The sequence below is a fragment of the Hylaeus anthracinus genome, unplaced genomic scaffold, assembly GCF_026225885.1.
Source record: "Hylaeus anthracinus isolate JK02 unplaced genomic scaffold, UHH_iyHylAnth1.0_haploid 11982, whole genome shotgun sequence".
Taxonomy (NCBI): Eukaryota; Metazoa; Arthropoda; class Insecta; order Hymenoptera; family Colletidae; genus Hylaeus; species Hylaeus anthracinus.
The window spans coordinates 8,976,640-8,996,788 of NW_026534330.1; the positions used below are offsets into that span (position 1 = coordinate 8,976,640).

At 34.4% G+C, this 20,149-nt stretch overlaps 2 protein-coding genes across 2 annotated transcripts in view; one reads left to right on the top strand and one right to left on the bottom strand.

Moving 5' to 3' along the window:
* LOC128885927 (uncharacterized) overlaps positions 1 to 17,207 on the top strand; it is a 60,909-nt gene extending 43,702 nt beyond the window's left edge. The window contains exons 2-6 of the mRNA XM_054140317.1: positions 1,051 to 1,253; positions 6,121 to 6,256; positions 11,278 to 11,411; positions 15,326 to 15,560; positions 16,648 to 17,207. Of these exons, the coding sequence (XP_053996292.1) occupies positions 1,051 to 1,253; positions 6,121 to 6,256; positions 11,278 to 11,411; positions 15,326 to 15,560; positions 16,648 to 16,724 (785 nt within the window). The 3' untranslated portion in view covers positions 16,725 to 17,207. The remainder of the gene's footprint in view (positions 1 to 1,050; positions 1,254 to 6,120; positions 6,257 to 11,277; positions 11,412 to 15,325; positions 15,561 to 16,647) is intronic.
* Positions 17,208 to 17,996: 789 nt separating this feature from the next.
* On the bottom strand, positions 17,997 to 19,017 carry LOC128885932 (prefoldin subunit 5). The gene is made up of 2 exons (XM_054140324.1): positions 18,707 to 19,017; positions 17,997 to 18,574 (listed from the first exon to the last, which is right to left on the bottom strand). The coding sequence occupies exons 1-2, from the start codon at positions 18,909 to 18,911 to the stop codon at positions 18,288 to 18,290; spliced, it is 492 nt and encodes a 163-aa protein (XP_053996299.1). The 5' UTR covers positions 18,912 to 19,017; the 3' UTR covers positions 17,997 to 18,287.
* Positions 19,018 to 20,149: the final 1,132 nt, after the last annotated feature.

Consider the following 20,149-nt stretch of genomic DNA (forward strand, 5'->3'; position numbering starts at 1 on the left):
AATATAAAAGGATACAATAGATGGGAAAAGTGTACATTGTCACAGACAAACATATATTGGCTTTAATAAGAAATATTCTCAATCTATATTTAAAAAAAAAAAATTCGAAATCATCGATATTTTAAAAATAGGACTATATGTTTTTATTATCATGGCATAATGGTTGAGCCAATCCAACTATCTACGATAACAAAACTTTCATGGTTAGAATTAGTTATGACACATACTCGAAATAATTCCCATCAAATGCAACACGATTATGTAGACGATCAATGAACAATTATTTGTCAGTTATTCTTCTACTACAAGAACACTCTTTACGCTGAAAAGAAATGAAGCGCATAATTCCCTGCCAAGATATTTAAAAGCTGACACCGATGCCGGAACTTTTCCTGTCACTCTGCTCGATTCTCTTCCTGCGAACGTAATCCCCAAGGCGGCTAACGTTAACGCTGACGTTGCCAAGCTTACGCAGAAAGTTTCTTAAGCACTTGTCCGTTTAAGTTATCGCAGGGTAAGTGGTTGTCGCTTGACTCACTGGTAAGAAGAGAAGTATGTGATTTCGGTCACAAGAAACCTCGTTTTTCGATTCTTCGAGATGGCTCTTAAGTATCGTACTTTGTACTTCTCCGAACACTCTATTAGCCCAGTTTTACAATCTTCTACGATTCCTTATTTCTAGTTCTGATTACTATTATACACCACGAATAAAAAATACACATAAGCTAAATGCAGCTTCTTATTTATTACAAGAATACAGAAGAAACAAAGTTTTTCTCTTTATTCTATAAAACTTTGTACGTTACATACGTATGTACAAGGTGGTACATTCCGTACCACTTCAACGTCTCATCTACTTTAAAGAATAGGAACTGTGTTAAGAAAGCAACTAAATTTCCATTATAAAAGAATTAATTTTTAGTAATACAATTTTAATAAAGTGACATTTCCTATAATGGAACTTTCGCTCGATAACAGAAGCGAAATAGGTGTAGTACGCAATGTGTTAATGCAAGTGCTGCCAGGACTGTGATGCCGTTTTATTTTCAGGTGTTCGTGGACTTAGCAATGTCTCCATCGATATTCCATTGGCCGTAGCAGCTGGCACGACCGTCAATATGAGCTGCAGATACGATCTTCAATCGGACACTTTGTATACAGTCAAATGGTACAAGGGTTCCGAATTTTTTCGTTACGTACCCAAAGAGATGCCATCGATCGCTGTTTTCGGGGATTTGGGTACCAAGGTTGATGTAAGTACACGTTCTCGACAGTTTTACATCCAGATTGCAAACTAAATCATAGTGAAATAATTTTAGACTGATATTTGAGTAATCAGACCTCCTTCTTCATTTCTCATTTTAAAGTTTTACGTACGACGTGATTATAATACTATCCTGTGTTTTTGCATTTGGTTCCCAATTTTCTCGTTTTAAACCTCTTCAGGGATATTGATACATATGTCTACGTTTAAAAATTATCATTATCTACAATCACGGTGCTCTTTAGAATTGAAAAATAGACGGTATTAAAATGAGACTAATAAAAACCTCTGGTTTGTGTGTATTCGATTAAACCATTTTAAATTAGTCCCTCAAGAGTTGGCTGCTTCGTTAATTAAGCACAGTTCGAATAAGAACGTTTCCAGAATTGCGTAAGAGTAACACACTGGACATTTTCTCGTGAATTGTCACCAGTTTATGTACGAGTTAAAAATATCCTCGGAAATTCCTGGTTATTAAAAGTTGGGGGGGGGGGGGGAGGCGATCCTTTGCGAATCACGTTTTACATTCGCACCTGACGCGAACCCGTCGAGAACAGAAGCGAGTCTCCCGGATTATATTTCCCCAAGTTTCACCGGACTCTGAAGTTTGTTACTGCCGTTCATGCTCTACTTTATTATATAACTCTTCATGACGAACTACGTGCCGACGTATGCACGTGTCTTTTAATTAATTAAAGATACTCGCCGTAATTGTCTGCATTCTCCATCGTGTGAAAATCTATTACTAGAAATCAAAGAGTATAGAAAATAGTACAAAAAATTAATTAAAGAGTATAGAAAATTCCTTCGTTTCCAGTCATTTTAATAAAAAAATAAAGAACTTTTTACAAACACTTCTGCCACAATACAAAAGATTCTGAAATCGTTAAAAATTTCTTGCAGTTGAATTTAAATTTCATGAACTGTTCTCTATATAAACATTTTCTTTCATGCATGCGCAATAACTAATATAAAGAATTTTATTTCATCCATCAATCACTGTAAGTTCAAAGTGATGTAAGCTTCTTTGAAGAAAAGAAAAACTTCCTTCTAGAAAATACATTTTATTTCACGCAGAGGATAAGAGTGTAATAAAACACAGACATCTACCTACATGATATACGATGAAAGTAAATGAAAGAACTTAAGTATAAATATCGATTATACGATTCATATTTAATGTTGGCCCCGATTAAGATGGAATATCAATGCAAGATCGACGCTTCCAAGCGAACCAAAAAACCAAATCTCACGCTGACACACGAATTCCATAGATACTTGGTGAAACGTTAAAGTTTCTATTCACCGTATGCATTCTAATTTGCTAAAAGCATGCATAAACATCACTGACCAAGCAAACCGCACCGCAGCTAGTCGGAAGAAATCCTGATTAATCTGATGGAAATTTATTGATGATAATCATCTATATATTCCTACCGATTCTCTAAATTATTGTATATCCAAAAATAATGAAAAAAGTACATTATTGAATTATTTCAACGTTTTCATATTATCCCTTTGTTCGTGCAATACCTATTGTGCTATTTTAATTCAGCATGGTGGAACACGGGTGATATTAATTAATAAAATTTCATTCACTCGAGTGATACTGAACAAACTTATTATTCTGGATCTCCCACTACTAAACTATACGAAATTTGAACGAATCCTCGCACACATTGGGAATATATATTTGAATTTGGTTATTCACAGTGCCATTTTAACCAAGTTAATTCAGTGCTTCAATACATTTTAAACCGGGTACCTTTTGCACCGTCTTAATTCTATATGATGGAACGAGTCATTTATCCAACTGATACTGAAATTATTATTTTATTAATCATTGATTCAAGTAAATAAATATACATCAAGGGTGTGCATTGTATAATTTTCTTTTGCGCCCCAACGACATTTAATCCTACAATACAATAAATCAAGAAATATTTTGAAAAGTGTTGCTACTTTGCAATCATATAAGAGCAAGATTGGGCAAAACAGTAAAATACAAAAATACTTACACAAGAAGAACGAAAGGTATCGAGGATTTATACTTGATAAAAAGTTTGACATTTCGATTAAATCAAAATAATTCATTTTTCGTAAAAAAAAAATGAAGCTTCGAAGACGTATTAAATCATTACAACATATCAATGTTTCGTATCTGTACACGGGATACTTGATACTATAAAAGTTCTCACGAAGTGAACACGAAGTACGGTTCGCGTGCAACGAGGAACAAGCGTTTAGAAAAAGGAGAACAGGTGCCATAAAATTAACGTTTCGACGCAAGTTAAAAATCTCTTAAAACCTTCACGAGGCTGCACGAATTCCAATCGTACATGAACGAGTACAGCCGATCGAACAGCGTACCACCGAGGTGCTCCCGTGCGCGCAATACTTTTCCAATTAGATTTTACCAGAGGAAAGTACGAACAGCAGCCCATCGAGCCGATAAATCGCGCCTGACGCCTACCACTGGCGAGGAAGAAATACAGAACGTGTAACAAAAATTATAGTACGGCCGGAATCGCGGTAACGCGTCACTCAAAATCGAGTGAAAAATGTCGATTCATTACTCTCCCTATGCAGATTTGTTTACGAGAAAATCGCATTTGAAAATCAACGTCTACGAACAACGTATTGCGACTCTGTGCGATTTTTTATACCGAATGACTGACGGAATTTATTTTCCACCATGCTACAGGGACCTGGAAATTTATTAATCGTAATATTGAGACTCGTACGCAATGTATTCGTTGGCTAAGTAAATTCTCTACATGTACCACATAAATATTTTCGTATTTATAATAATATTATATGTGGAAATTAATTCTGTGCCGTTGTATTCAATTATTTGTACTCTAATTTAAGTAAAATTTTGTTTATTATTATTCTTCTAACGGATTACAAGTATGGCTAATAATTATAATAATTGCAGAAGAATTACAGTAAGCAAAATTTTAATGACTATCAGGTTGAGACTTGGTTATGTGTATGAGTAAATATATCTTTTTTAAACTACCATTATGAATAGTTGAATATAAATGAACAGAATTAATTTCTATTCTTAATATTTTTACTTACTTCTCTGTAATGAACTATTAGGAGTTATTTGAATTGAACCCGAAGTTAGGGAACAAGATAAGAAACAACATTACTAATGGAATGACATAACGAGTAGGTGGAATGAAGTAGGAAGTACCAGACACCGCTACTTCGAATTTCACAAATGATAATTGTAACTATTATCAGTAGGCTGAAATAACCAGACTGCCACGGTGTGAAACGTTGGGCTTGGCTGTAGCGATACGTAACTGCTTGTCGATAGCATATATTTGACCCACCCTACTTGTTTCCCAGATAAACATTCAATCCGTAATTTTACACAGTTCGTTTTCCTCCCTCTATGTGTAATCCCTCGCATACACGAGCAGTGCCTTGCGCTGTTATATTTTCCACAGTTGAGCTGCAAAATTACACATCTGTTTGAATGCTCATGCGGAAACATTGGGACGAGACGAAACTTGCTATTTCAACGAAAATTGCTTTCTTCCGTTCCTTGGTATTTAAAAATGAATTGAAATAGCACCGCGTATTCTTCCAAAGTTAATGCCGTTCTCCATCCGAATGTTAACACGGCTATCGATCGCATCGATAATCGACCTCGAGGTAACCGATCATCTATTTCTTTCAATTTTCTCTCTAGATTCAAACATTTGTTTAGAGCTCTTCTATTCTGGAATACTGGCAGAGTAAAAATTCTTTTATTCTAGAGAAAGTGTGAAAAATAAAAACTATTTCAAATTTCTTGTCTATATGTAATTAATAATAAACAAAAGTGAATATAAATGAACATGTGGAAAACCTTGATTAGATTGCCAATTTTTGATTATGACAGTGTCCAAGTGCCACGAGCATCGCACGGGACGAAAATTAATTGCGTGATTTATCGCTGCCATCAGCAACATGTAATTAATTGTTGTCGTGAAGTATTGTTTGTCGCGAACGGATGAATGAGCAAGGATGTCAAAGCGGGCCCGTAAGTGCGATCGATTTGCAATAAATGGTACACACGTCGTTCGTGGCGTTCGTTTCATCCTGTAATCATCGATGCTAAATGGACTCGAATTGCGTCGATAAGTTACGTCAGTGTGAAACAGGTGCTTCGTAGTACGCCCATTTTGCCATTTTTATTCAATTATGGTCATCGTTCCAGCACAATTACCCCTAATATATAGAGACAAGTATGCTCACTCGACTGATACTAAATTGACACAAACTGTATCGATAAATTCCACCGACCAAATGAAAGCTAGGCATTCCATCGATTGATTTATCAATTTATTAATTTATTAATTTAATTGTCTTCCAGCTAAACTGCAGAGATGGGCAGAATTATATTCGTGGAAATCGATGATGAAAAAGTAATGTACACCGATTTATTTGCAGCATTTATTCAGTCGGACATCATTTGTGTCATAGTAATATCACATTTTATAAATGTTTCATTGTAAAACAAAACTGGCTTACTCAAAACTAATATCTAGTCGATACTTGTTTATAATAACAACAAGCATTTGTTATTTTTCCCCCTTTCAGGTTTATAATAGTGTAACTTGAAGAAACGTAACAAAATATTATGTATAATAGCATAACTGAAAATCGTCCTTTTCCGACAGTTCCTTCTACTAATTTCGATTAGTTACCCCTACTTACTTATCAATTGCAGTTATCATCCCATTTCTTTGATCTTTCCACCCAATATAAATTTTAGATTTCTTAAAATCACTAATTCGCGTGCATAAGCCCACCGTTTCCGAATCCTCTTTGCTAATACTATTTATTTCACATTGCAGACAAATCGAAGCGACGCCCACCGTGTAGTTATAAAGGATGTACAGCCAAATTATAGTGGCAAATACCGTTGCGAGGTCTCCGGTGATTTGCCTACGTTTACTACTCTAAGAGTTTCTGGTTACATGCACGTGGCCAGTAAGTATTGCAATTTTACTTTCCATTCATATCGAAACTAAATAGATATCAGAACGTAATATCAAGCCTAGTAATTAAGCTTCATAATGAAAACCGATTTGAACTCAAGAAGCAGATAATTTGACAAAAAAGAGTGTGATCAAATAGCAAGCATACTAGCAAAGAAATGATCCAATTATTTTATGTAAATTTCAAGTGATTGGATTTTAAATAAAGTATACGTTTTTGTTCTCGCATTTTCATTAAGAACGATATTTAATATTGCCATTCCATATTGCTATACAAAATTGCAACTGATCATTTCACGTATAAAAATATGTTTACAATCAGCCTTTAAGTAGAAGTTAATCGTCTCTGATGTCCACATGTTTCATCTTCTGCTTGTGTTATAAATAATTCAAACGAACACTGTCGGTGAGAACAGTTGTGTAAGAGTATAATACTAGCACACGGTTTAATATTCGAAAATATGTGTGAAATGAAGTTCTCCTTGAAATGTGAATTATGAGCGTATATGCAAAATTACGGAGAGTTAAAATAAAAATTTTCAGATTATTAAGCAGAGTCTGATGTCAAGTTTATATATTTTCAATATGTTTAGTCTATAAGCTTGACTATTCCACTTATTATATGCAGATGTGTTTTTGGAACTAACAAGAAAATTAATTTATGTTTGAATAATACCTAGTCTTCTAAATTTTCTAGTTTTAATTATAAATATACATTTACATGAAAACAAAAAGTACACACATCCGTAATACGACTTATTAATTATGATAAAAAAAAAAATATATATATATAATCTAAGAAGCATCATTCCAAATAAAATAATAGAAACATTTATTAGAGTAGGTTTGCTCTTTCCTTTCTACCTCGCATAAATAATAAACATATGTTAAACTGCTGCTCCAACATCTATTTCATTCGTTTTAGCTTTCAGGTTTTTCAAACAAAAGTCGGTTAAACCGTGAAATGTACGATTTGAAGCTACCCTCGTTATCATATTTAATTAAGAACTTCCTCCTTCGTATTTCTCCATTTTTCGACGCGAAAATTACAAATGATCACGAACAAAGAACACGTCGTCGAAACTGTAACCGCGGACTTACTGAAAATCGGCAACGACGCTCCGTTGGAAACAAAACGCTCGAGCAAGCGAAAAATTCCCGTCACTTAATCTCATTAAACAACCGAACACGGTGTCATTCACTTCATCATCTACTTTTCACGGTTCTCTTAACCGAGATACTGTTAATTACCAGCTTCGTTTCAACGATACGTAACCCTAGTCCCTTTCAGAATCACTTCACCTGGTTCCCGTCGCGCTGATCCGTTAGTATGCACTGTTAATTTTCAATATAGACGTTGAATGAATCAGGCAACCCGATCGTGACCCGTTACAGTTTCGTGAATTTACACTGGGCATCTTCAGTTCTTGCCTCCCATCGTTCATTATCGTCTCTGATTATTCTACATGGTAACAGACATTGTCGCCAGCAACCGTGGTTAATTGAAACGGCGGAACGGTGTAACGAAATTAACCGAGCCAACGGGAGAAAAGGTAGCAGTGAATTAGAAATGGAGATGTGCAAATATTCCTATCAAGACAAACTTTTAAATACACAAGAGGTACATAGCAGTTTGATAATTATTCATTGAGTAAAAATTAGTGAAGACAATAATGCTTTGATTAAAGTCCTCAAACTCGAGGCATGTTTTATGGCATATAAATTTATGTATATATTATTTCACAAAATTATTATATAACATAAAAAACGTATTCAACATACAAGCTCAAATAAGCGATTTCTTATCTTAGAGCCTCGTATGCATGCTACGCAAACTCTGTGTGGTAACAATTTTTCTTCATCAACCTCCCCGCATCACATCGCCAGAGTCTCGCCTATGTTGTCATTCGTCATCTATTATTCGCACAAAAGGTATATGCAACATCAAAGCTCGAACAAGCACCTTCTTATCTCAGAGCCTAGCATGCAAAGCTGCGGAAACCCTGCGCGGTAACAATTTTTCTTCATCAACCTGACCCTGTATCACCTTACCAGGGTCTCCCCTGTAGTGTGTTCTTATTCGTCATCTATTATTCGAATAGAATGTTGCCCATCTCCGCCTGAAGGCAAAGTACAGAGCATCAGGTTTTGTTCCCACCATCCCGTGCTCCTCGTCGAGCGTCAACTTAACGACGCCGCAACCGCGGTAGCGATTCTTCTTTGAGAAGAACGAGGCGATCGCCTCTCCTTTCCGATCACGGATCGCTCGTAAAAGCTCGATAGTGAATCGAGCCGTCGAATCTTGCTTTGTATCCCTCAGACGCTCGCTCTTCCCTGCTCCCCCTGTTCTCCCTCCTTCTCTTCTCCATTCTCACCAGACGGGATGATCGCCCGCATCCACAGCATTACGAGACACGTTTAAAATGATAATCCCACCGACGGTCGTGTCCTTGAGAACTGCATCGGGACGAACCACTGCCAAGCTAGGCGGAAGTCATTCAGCCCGAAGTCGGACAATACTTTGACAGTTCAACTGCCGCTAAAGGGAAATTGACTGCCTTCTGCGGATGGTATAATGATCCCCCGAGATATACATGACGTGTTATGTGTACGGAATACTTTACCACGCGCGGCAGCCCACGGTGAAAAGCTCCCGGCCAACCTTATACAACAATGGCGCGCCGCGAGTTTCCAGGATTCTGCAATTCATAAGGACAATGATAGACGGAACCGAGCGAACGCGACACCAAGGACTGGTTCGAGTGTTTTCGTTCAGGGATTAACAATAAATGGTGTTGTCAAGATGATACAACGTTGGTCAGAGTCGCTGGACTGGGTGTTAGGAAGCTTTATGTACTAAAAGATATTTACTCGAAGGGAAGAATTTTTTTTTCAAGATTTAAATATATATTTCAATCGAAGACATAGCGTAATTTTACAGTACAAGTATTGAACTCGATATTTAAATGTTTATGTTAAGATATATTTAAGAATGGACAAGGTACAGGAAATCTTCAAGAACATTTTTTTTTTTTTCGGTGTACAGGATAACTGAAGAAGGTCTTATCTGAAACGTGCCAAATTATTCTGTCAGAATATCAACGTCAACATCTGTTAAATGAACCGAAGATTTTTTTGAAATATATATTTTTACCAAAATGACAGTGAGTTTACTGAAAACCCTCATTTATACACTTTCAAAATGATCGTTTAACTTAAATAAAATAGCAAGTTTTTATCTAAAAAAATTGCTTTGTCCAATCAGCAGATGTTGACGTCTTCTAAAATAATAATTCGTTTGGTATGTTTCTAATGAAACTGACTAGTAAAAATGCCTTCAATCACAATGTTGACATAAACATTACGAATTTTCTGAAGAAAACTTCTCTTTCTCGTGAAGCACATACAATTCTGAAAAATGATTGAAGAATGTATTATTTGAAAAAATAGCAAGTCCTCTCAAGAGTGGCCTGGTCAACGCGTAAACTAAATTTAAGCATCATTCATTCGAAGTTATATGGACCAAGAGGGAGAAGAGAAAGAAACAAAAGAGAAACGCGAACGTACTGTTTAAAATTCAGCAAGCAGAGTGGCGAAAGTTTTTAATGAGTTTATTAACAAGTTACGTGTGGCCGCATATCAAGGAAAACCGATTCTATCAAAATAATAAATATCTCTCTCCGTAATTTTCAAGGAAGCTCGACTTAAATGGAATTAGATATAATAAGTGGAACGCAGGGGCGTGCAAATTATTACAATTGAGTATTTTCTCGTTTTTCCTGTTTTCTGCGGAAATACGAGGAAATTATGGTTAATGATATTCCCATTCATTACCTCGTAATTTAAGAGATATACAAAACCTTTTCGCTAGTCAATTATCGTTTTGCAACTTTTTGCATTTATGATGTTTATTCGCAACATCTTCTGTTCTTTTGTTGTCACGAATTTAAGTGAATATCGATGTATTTTAACAAACTCTGTTAAACAGTAATAGTTTTAAATTAAATCTTCAGACGATAATTACAATTACTGCAAACGAACTCGGACTAAATGAGAATTTCTAATGACACAAGACTAGGAAAAATACAGAGCAAAATACTAAGTTTATATAATTAAAAATAAATGTTTGATACATATACTTATTGATCTTTATTATGTACTTTTATGTTTTATATTCAAATATACATGTATATAATTATATTTTTTATATATTTTATGTCATAAATTTAAATATTTGATTCAGAATAGAAATGTCTTCCTCGCACTTTTCCTTTTCTTACAGAAGCTGTCTCTAAATATAAAGTTCATATTTATTTTAAATTATTTCCCAATTATATTATAATCTTTCCCTCGAGAGGACGTAGGACCAACATCGGCACGTGATTTTCCAATAACATGTATTATGCTTTTATTAAGACCAAAGAAATTAACATTCGTTTAAAATTCAAAAGAAAAGAAATACTTTTCATTTAATTAAAATCGATATATACCAAAACGATAACTCCGCAAAAGAAAACTCGAGCTTTTGTTTTCACAACTGATATCTACCGTGTTACAAACCCATGTAACATAAGAATCCTTGTAACACATGAGTTCTACCCATCAAACTAGCAACTTCGTCGTAATTATCGTGCTTCATGATAGTCGGAACTGATGTATTGCCCGTAGCCTTGCTAATTTGGATTCGATACACGCTACGAAACGCGAGGATATCATGTTTCCTACAATATCTCGGTACATTCCTGGCCTTTGTTCATCTTAGTCCCTATTTAATGCAAGAAACTGAAATGATCGCGGAGGACTCCTTCGCTTGGGCTGCTGAACAATAAATCTCGTACGTGCAACAATGCCTCGTTGGTATCAAAGCGTTTTTACTGACACGCTCGGCATTGTAAAAGCAACAAAGACACGCGATAAAACGTAATAGCTATTCAGCGAGGAAACAAAAGCAGAAGTCATCTCGCGCAAAAAGTCTATCTTCGTCTTTTTACTAAAAGATTCGATGATTTTCAGATCTTCCGAAGGGCAAGCCCCAAGTGAAAGTCGAGAAGAATCGATACGCGGTTGGCGACACTGTGCGTGGAAATTGCACTGTTCCTGCGGGAAATCCACCAGCGAATGTGACGTGGACTGTCAATGGGGTACCGGTAGGTTGATGGATGTAGAAACTTTCGGCCAACTTGGCCCTGGTAGTCTCGATAAACTGTCAGTACTGTAACGATCAATATGTTAGCTCCCTTGCCTGTATTGGCTTCCGTCATCTGCACTGTGAAGCTTATCGAGACGCTTGCTGTTCGCCCTGAGAACGTAATTGGTCATTATACATTTTAACGTGCGTTACTACAATCTCGAGTTAATTTTATTTGAATAAAATTGTCTCCAAGTAGTGACGTTCGAACTGAGAACTTTATACATTTATGGTACAAGAGAATATGACAATATATGCTAAATATAACGAATAGGTATATGCACTTATGCAAAACGAAATATAAACATTATTTTGTTAATTAATAAAATATATTGTGTAAAATCCGCAGTCTAGAATTGATTATTATATAAACAACATTTGAATTGATTAAAATTTCTTATAAAATGGTTCTTTATCCTAAGTAAAATTGAATTGAATTATTTGGGAATTATTTGTAATGGCATATTCTCCTCTTCTATTTCTTTGCAAACTAGTTGAGACACAAAATTAGGCACTGGCTTATCTTTAAATAGTTAATTTTTTCATTCAAAAATCAGTCACCGAATTTCAACCTCTCTCCTTACGCTGAAAATACTCTTCAGCACTTAGCTGAATTATACAAATTTCTTATAAATATTTAATACCATAAAAACTAAAATTAGGATCAATCAGAGTAATCGATAACAACCCCTTAACATAACTAAAGAAAAAGAGAATCTCCTGTAGTGACGATTCTTTCTGAACTGAAACATACAAAATAAATTTAACCACACATGCACAAAAACAAGTAATGTTAAGTTATCAAATTAAACACACCATAACATTCCAATATGGAGAAAATTTATACCGAGTACAAAGGTGAGTGAACCTTTCGAGCAAATAAATCAGTTTGAAACAGTTTGAAACAACAGGAGGATTATATGATATTATAGGAATACATATGATGTTTCGTTATGTGACAACATACAACATACAACATAACTGTGTAACGTGTTCATAAGAATGCGGCATGATTGAGGAATCGTGCAATCAATTTGCCAGTTCGTGAGAGTTCAACAGCTGTTCACCTAAACGACGCGAATGCGACACAGTTGGGAAAATTATCGCTTGATTGTTGGCTGTAACTTTAACCTTCAAGCCTTTCTTCCACTTAACCAGCCACATTGTCATTATTATTCCTTTATTTTTATTATGAATTCATAGTAAAAAACAAATGTAAATGGAATTCGATAACAGTGAAAGAAGTGAACAATTTCATCGTTCAGAACATAGAATGAACTTTCCAACCTAATAAATGAAAATTATTAACATATTTGTGGATATTTCTTCAATCATTAGGTTTCAAATGGATAAATTCTAAGGGAAACGTATTATAAATGAAATATCACAAACTTCGTCATTATTTAATAATAAAAGTGCTAATACGTATTATAGTTTCGACCAGATGACCAGCTGCATATTAATAACCACCCTCCATTCTTCATAATAACACTTCACGCTAATACTTAATTGTTATTACCCATACGATATCCACCAGCCTCCAGCAAGTTAATTTAAGCAACATCACCTCATTGACTTCAACAAATGAAATACTACTGACAACGGAATGTTCATGTATGGTGCGGTACACTCGCCAGTCGAATAATTAGACTGTATTTTTTTCATGGTCATTTAACAAGCCGGAAGTACTCAATTTTCTTAAGAGAGACATTGCCAGTTTTACTGCAGATTGTACCACTAAGTACTCGTCTAGTGACGTGGTACCAACATGATGGCTGCCCTGTGCATTATGCACGGCAATCAAGGGAGGCATTACGAGAAGCATTAAGACACTTCTGTAATCGGTGGATTGGTCGTGGCGGACAATTTCTGTGGTATGCAACCATGTTCGCCAGAGCATGGCGAAGCACGTTTATTTTTCATTTTATTACGATGTTCTAGTTGTAAATCCTTCTCAAAACGGAATTGTTTCACATCTACAATTACTAACAGATTAATTAGTCGGAGTACCTGCAATAGCGAGACACACGTAATTTGATTTCGTGGAATAAAGATGTGATGGCACAAATGTCTATGACACGAAGGTGAATTGAAATTATTAAATAAAGAGATAGAATAATAAATATGTCTAATAAATAAGTTTTATTCATTCATATTAAGTTACATCCCCATTTATTTACTCGCTTAAAACATGTTCCATTTATATGTAAATTAGTATCATGATTTTATTGCAGAAAATATCTACAAAGCTACAACGATAATGCAATAATTACAGAACGTTGCACGTTATTACGTGAAAACATACCATGAGTTAACGAATTAAAAATAATTTCAGTTAAATTGTTCGTATTTATGCATAAAGAATAATTCAATCGTGAATATTTAATAAAATAATGAATAAAAAATAATTTTTATATAAATATTTATGTTAGTTATTTTAGAAAACTAGTGACAATAAAATGATACATGAATATTTATTCATTTTTTTTTACTAAACATCCAATTTACAATACTATAAATTTATAGATATTTTAACGTATGTATTTAATTACTATATAATGGTTTTTTTCTATCAATTTTTAATTCATCAAAGAAGTATTTACTTATAATCCTGTTCAACTTAAACTAGCTATCAAAATTGAGATTGTATGTTAATTGCATTTCTGGTAAACAGAAATAATCAGTTCTATAAAGAATTACAAGTCGTAGAAATATTGTTTATAATACCTGTTATTAATAATAATTGTACATGAAACTGATAATGAAACTTTAATTTCATAGCGCTCTAGTTTCGAAGACCTTAATATGAAAAATTCTGTTTTAATGCGTCGATGTGGTTCCGTTATGAGTGCGAGGGTGCTTAGAAAATTATAAACATCGCGCGGAATCTCCTCACGGTTTCTCGACTACCAACCGATTTCATTTAATCAGGAACTATAAGTTGGACGTAAGCTAGCAATCTGAAACGGTTTATGGGTACCCTAACAATCCGATAAACATTATAGTTATGGCTGAATATACCGCAAATCGTTTGCGGCTTAAAATCGAAGCGTTACCCCATAAACGAGATATAGGAAGCACTGAGACTACTTTACGCCGTTCATTTTCTTCGTTTTTATCCTCTAGTAACTACAATAATCACAGTACGAAAAGAATAACGTAATTTATGGACTTTCGATGAATTTACGTTCAGTCATCTACGAGTATTTCTACATTTAATAGAAATGAAAGATTCTATATAATTTTGTCATTATTCCATATGGCGATATTTTCAACTATGGAGTATTTAAAAATTATGTGAATACTTTGATGAAACGTAGTTAAATATTTTTTCTGTTTAAGTATTAATATGATTTTTATATACATTGTATATTGGCTGAATCCCAGTATGATCTCAAGTGTATCACATTTTTATAGAAAGAGGCTTTTCTATGATATAACTTCTCCTGTTTTCATTTAATTACCAACGCGTGAATATGTAATTAGTTTTATGCTTCATACACATGAACATTACCGATTCCTAACTTTTCCATTGACTCAACCTGAAATTATATGCTTCTATGGCTTGATAAATTAGAAAAGAAAAACCTATATTGTTTCCTCTCCACATGAACAATAATTCTATAATATATTCTTCCGTATCTAAGATAAAGAACCATTTATTCTCAGTGTGGATGTCGTCGATCTTGAATAAAAATAATAAATTTAACGATCAATTGACGATTGGAGTTAGACGATTGTTATGGTATAAATATGTTGCATGTAAATTACACAGATGAACAAGTATTTTGTGATAAATGAAATATAATGTATATTTATTCGTAGTATGAAGGATACATAAGTTTAATTTATCAAAGAAACTTTGTATTGCAGGTGAACGCCAGCTTCATGATAAATGCGACGGACAAGTTTGGTGACAATCAGCAGCTAATGACTATCGCCGGCCTGGATTTCGAGATTATACCAGACAGCTTCAGCAAAGGCGAATTACACGTGATCTGTCATGCTAACGTCTTTCATTTGTATAAAGAACAGGATGGCGTTCGACTGAACGAGGAACGTCCACGTTTGGCATCTGTATTAGGAACTCGGGAATCTTCCTATACTGGTACGTTTTACTATGGTAATCCTCACTTTCGAAAGACAAAATTCGCCGATTCGCTTGAAACCGGAATACGCAGGGACCGCTGGCTCGTAAAATCTCTTATTTCGCGGAGATATTTGAAAGAAAGACTGAACGAGGAAAGTAGTTGAATTTCCTGCGTTATTTATGATCCTTCAGATAACATACGACAGAAATTATATTTCTACTTATACAATGATAAAGTGACAATCGTTAAGGGGGCATTTCACTGTGAACGCACAAAAAAGAAGCATATTTTCAAGAATTTTTTTCTCAGGAACTATTGCATAAAATTGAATGAATGTTTTTCCCCCTTAAAGGTATGATTAAGGAAAGTAAATAAAAAAATTTTTTTTGGCAAAAGATATTTCGTCATTTATTTACAAAATAATATGCATGTGTGCAATAAAGAAAGTTGTCTGAAACAGAAAATCGAAAAAGTTTATTAAACTATGTCGTCACACCTATCGTCGGAACCTCCAAGTAGTTGACATTTTGATTTTTACTTACAATTTCACCTGATTTACGGTACAAAAAAAAAGTGTTTTTTTTTCTCTCTTTCACAAGAAACGCTGCCATTTTGTTTATTTTCGATGAAATAAATAAGTGAAATAAATAATATGGTTCCGACCATAGGTGTGACGACATAGTTTAATAAACTTTTTTGATTTTCTGTTTCAGATTAACAGGAGAGCCAAAATCACCTGCGCCAGCGGATAACTTTTTTTTCTTGCATACATGCATATTATTTTGTAAATAAATGACGAAATATTTGTTACCAAAAAAAAATTTTTTTTAGTTACTTTCCTTAATCATACCTTCAAGGGGAAAAAAACATTCATTCAATTTTATGCAATAGTTCCTGAGAAAAAAATGATTGAAAATATGCTTTTTTTTGTGCGTTCACAGTTAAATGCCCCCTTAAATGATAGTTTAATATAAGAGCAATTTTGTTAACTGCTTCTCGAGATAAATAATAAAGAAGATATAATATTAATAATATCGATTGTTTTCTTCCGTGCCGTCTATAAACTGTTTATTTAAAAACCATACCACTTCTTTTTGATTTTAGGGAGCGCAATGAAACACATGGAGGGATGGTTCTACTTCAATGTCGCAGTCACGCTGTTCCTGTGCAATCTGAGATAACATCGATGAACTGGACATTGACATTTTATGGATATGATTGTATCGGAATGGAGAGGGCAAATTGTTTGTAAAATTTTGAAATTATTAAGTGCAACGAAGGAGAGGAGAAAAATCTTTCGTTAACATAAATATCGATCGTATGTTATTCGTGTAAATAGGATAAAAATTTAGCGAATTATCTACATGTAATTGCGCATCTGAGCTGCCCCGTTGCAGCCGGATGAATTTATAATCTGAATAACATGTCATAATATTATGTATTAGATTGAAGGTAAATCGCGTCAGATATCCGGGAATTTATTTCAATGATATTATACCGTGTTTTCTATCCTCTGACAATGATTTTGATACCTCTTCTGTAACACTATAGCTAACGAAATGTATCTCACGACGTTTCGAGGTAAAAGCTGTTATTATTTATGAATGAAGTTTTATTTTAGTGAGAAACAAATAAATAATTCACCTTCGTTATTTTCGGTGTCTCTTCTTCTTTCAACCCCAATATCCAACCCCTATTCTCACAACTGCGAATGACAATAGACATGGAATTTCGTACACTCCTGGTTGATTGTTCCTTCGATCTCCCTCTGTACAATCTTAGAAATTAAATACGCAAAGAAGAAAATAAAAGGAAACAAAGTTCCTCCGATTTCCGTGTCTGTCTCTGTCAAGCAATCGATTTAACTAAGAAAATGAAGCTAACACGCGAGAATAGACGCGCCGCAACGCAAACCGTACAATCGATTTACTAGGTCAGTCCCGCTTCCTCTTGGCGAGTCCGATTGAAGAGACAGACTGACGTTTCCGAATCATTACTCAACTCCCTGCATCTGATCGGAAGCTACCGTAGGATCCGACTCAAGATGTCTCACAGTTAGAGATCTCTCTGCATCCAGTCGGGAACCAAATTGACTCGAAATCAAGATATAAAGAGAAATCTTCTCTACATGTAGTCGGATCATTGCTGGCTCCGTCTCAAGCTCGAGAATAACCACCGCCACGCTTCACACGAGAACTTGATCGGCATAGCCGATATAAAGATAGAGGAACATCTCGCAACATAATTCCTGTATCTCTGCCATATACGCCCAAGTTTAGAGGAGATACCTCATCTGTGTCTTTCCCCAAATCATTGTTATATTCGAGTCAGTATAAGGAGAGAAATGAGAGAGAACACAAAGAATCCATGGCCAGTACTAGAATACTAATTCCATGTTCTTGCGGAAGTGTATCTATAGAGAAACCGGGAGGACTATCGCTTGTACAGCGAGATAAACTTCTTTTATAATTTATTTAGATTTACATTTCTGTACAAAATAAACTATTGTATCAATATGTAAATAAGTGATATTTCCTTACACACTGCGAAACAGAGAATATCACAAAATACATTCTGCATCTATTATTAAATTTTATTAATTTTGATGTAACATGCAACGTAATTATTATTAACGTTTAACAACGAAATACAAAGTGATGCAATTCAATGATGATATAAATGCGAATCAATGAAAACAAAGAATGAGTGACAGTAAATCAGTTAAGTAAGCAAAGCTTTGTATTTTATGCATGATCCACAGCTTCTTTCAGCTTCTGCGTTTGACTTTGGAGTTTCATTTCTATAACATCCACAGTCGCGTCTCTGACTTTACTTTTGTCGAGACCTAATTGTTGAATTTTCTCCATCTGTTCTGTAACATAGGCTACTCTCCTATCGAAGTAATCTTTAGCATCTGCAATACTCTTCTGAGCATAATAGCCAGTTCCGATATCAACTAACACATTAGTTGTGTCTGCAAGCTTTCCAGCAACGTACATCGATCCAGTTAATGGTACAAGTATCTCATTATCTGTAAGAAAGACAATTCTACTTAAATGCAATGCATAAACGTTATCCACATTTCCTAACCTCAAATTACGTACAGAAAACTGCACAGATCCTACTAATGAAAAATGTAAGTTTAGGATCAATTGACACGTACCCTTTACAGACGGGGAAATCTTTTCAAGACACGATCCTGATTCTTGAAATTTACTTTGAGCGATTTTTAAAGTTTGCAATGAGTCTTGAAAGACACCAAGTTCCTGATCCAGTTGCTGCTTTAAAACCGTGAGTTGTTGAAGGTTTAAAGTCGTCAGATCAATTTGTTGTAAGTGCGGTGACTCTGACATGGAAATTTCAGACATTTTGAGGTGTTTGTGATCAAATTAACGACAGATCGTACAATACGTTTACTTGACAGGACACGTTCCGGCACTATAACCAAAAACGGTCAACACCATTCTAAACCCATTAGATAAACAGAGATAGAATATCTGATGATTCAACGAATTTCCGACAGGTGACGCAATCGTCCAATCAATCCAGGTTTCGTCCTCTGTTATCGAAATTGTGTATTGTCTTGTCCAAATTCGCTTCAAAGATAAACTACCAAAGATGAACACGTTACAATATATGTACACCTTATTACAATAATTGGAAAAAATAGTTACTTCAAATAAACAATATTTTACAATGCTTGTGAATGTAGGATTTTTTAAGAACTATAGCTAGCGCTATCTATACACAAATCGTCCAAGTTTGTCGAGAAACAGTTTGAAGAGTTCGCCACTAGATGACGGAACGATGATTATTCCCGTTTTTAGGTATTTTCACAAATAACTTAATAATAATAATAATCAAAATACAAGGTAAGAGTTGATTAATAATTTATTTAGTCTTCAAAATTCATGTTTATGTCTAAATTCTTATTCAAATATAATCTTCTACTAAACGTAAATAAAACTATTTTAAATAGAGATTGTACTGTTACTACAGATTTAAAAAATGATTAATTATTAGTCATATATTTTTGTTGTTATTATTAAGTTATTTTAGTAAAAAAAATATGGTAAACATCCAATATTTACTTCTAAAATCAAAGAATGGTATTAGTACCTCCATCTAGCGACGAACAAATCGAACTATTTCTTGATAAATTTGGACGATTCGTGTATAGATGGTGCCAGTTACATCTTATGATCTATGGAAAATTAGTTCGACGCTCACCGCTAGATGGCGATACCGATTTTTGCACCGTTTTTGAAGATACTTAAATTTTTTAAATTCTTACATTCGTAAGCAGCTTAATAATAACAATTAATATATGAAATAAATGGTAATTAATGATTCGTTTAGCCTTTTAAATTTATGTTAATATCTAGATCTATTCCCTAATATAATATTCCACTAGGAACGAATAAATATTGTATTAAATCATAGATCAAATGTTTAATTTCTAACATTATTGTCGATGTTATAAAACAAATAATATTTTTCGGACATATTTAATAGCAAACTCTAGACATTCAAAAGACTATAGGAGCAAGGCGTCATCTTGAAATAGAGCGTAAATATCGATGGCGAAATTGTGGCGTGACGACCC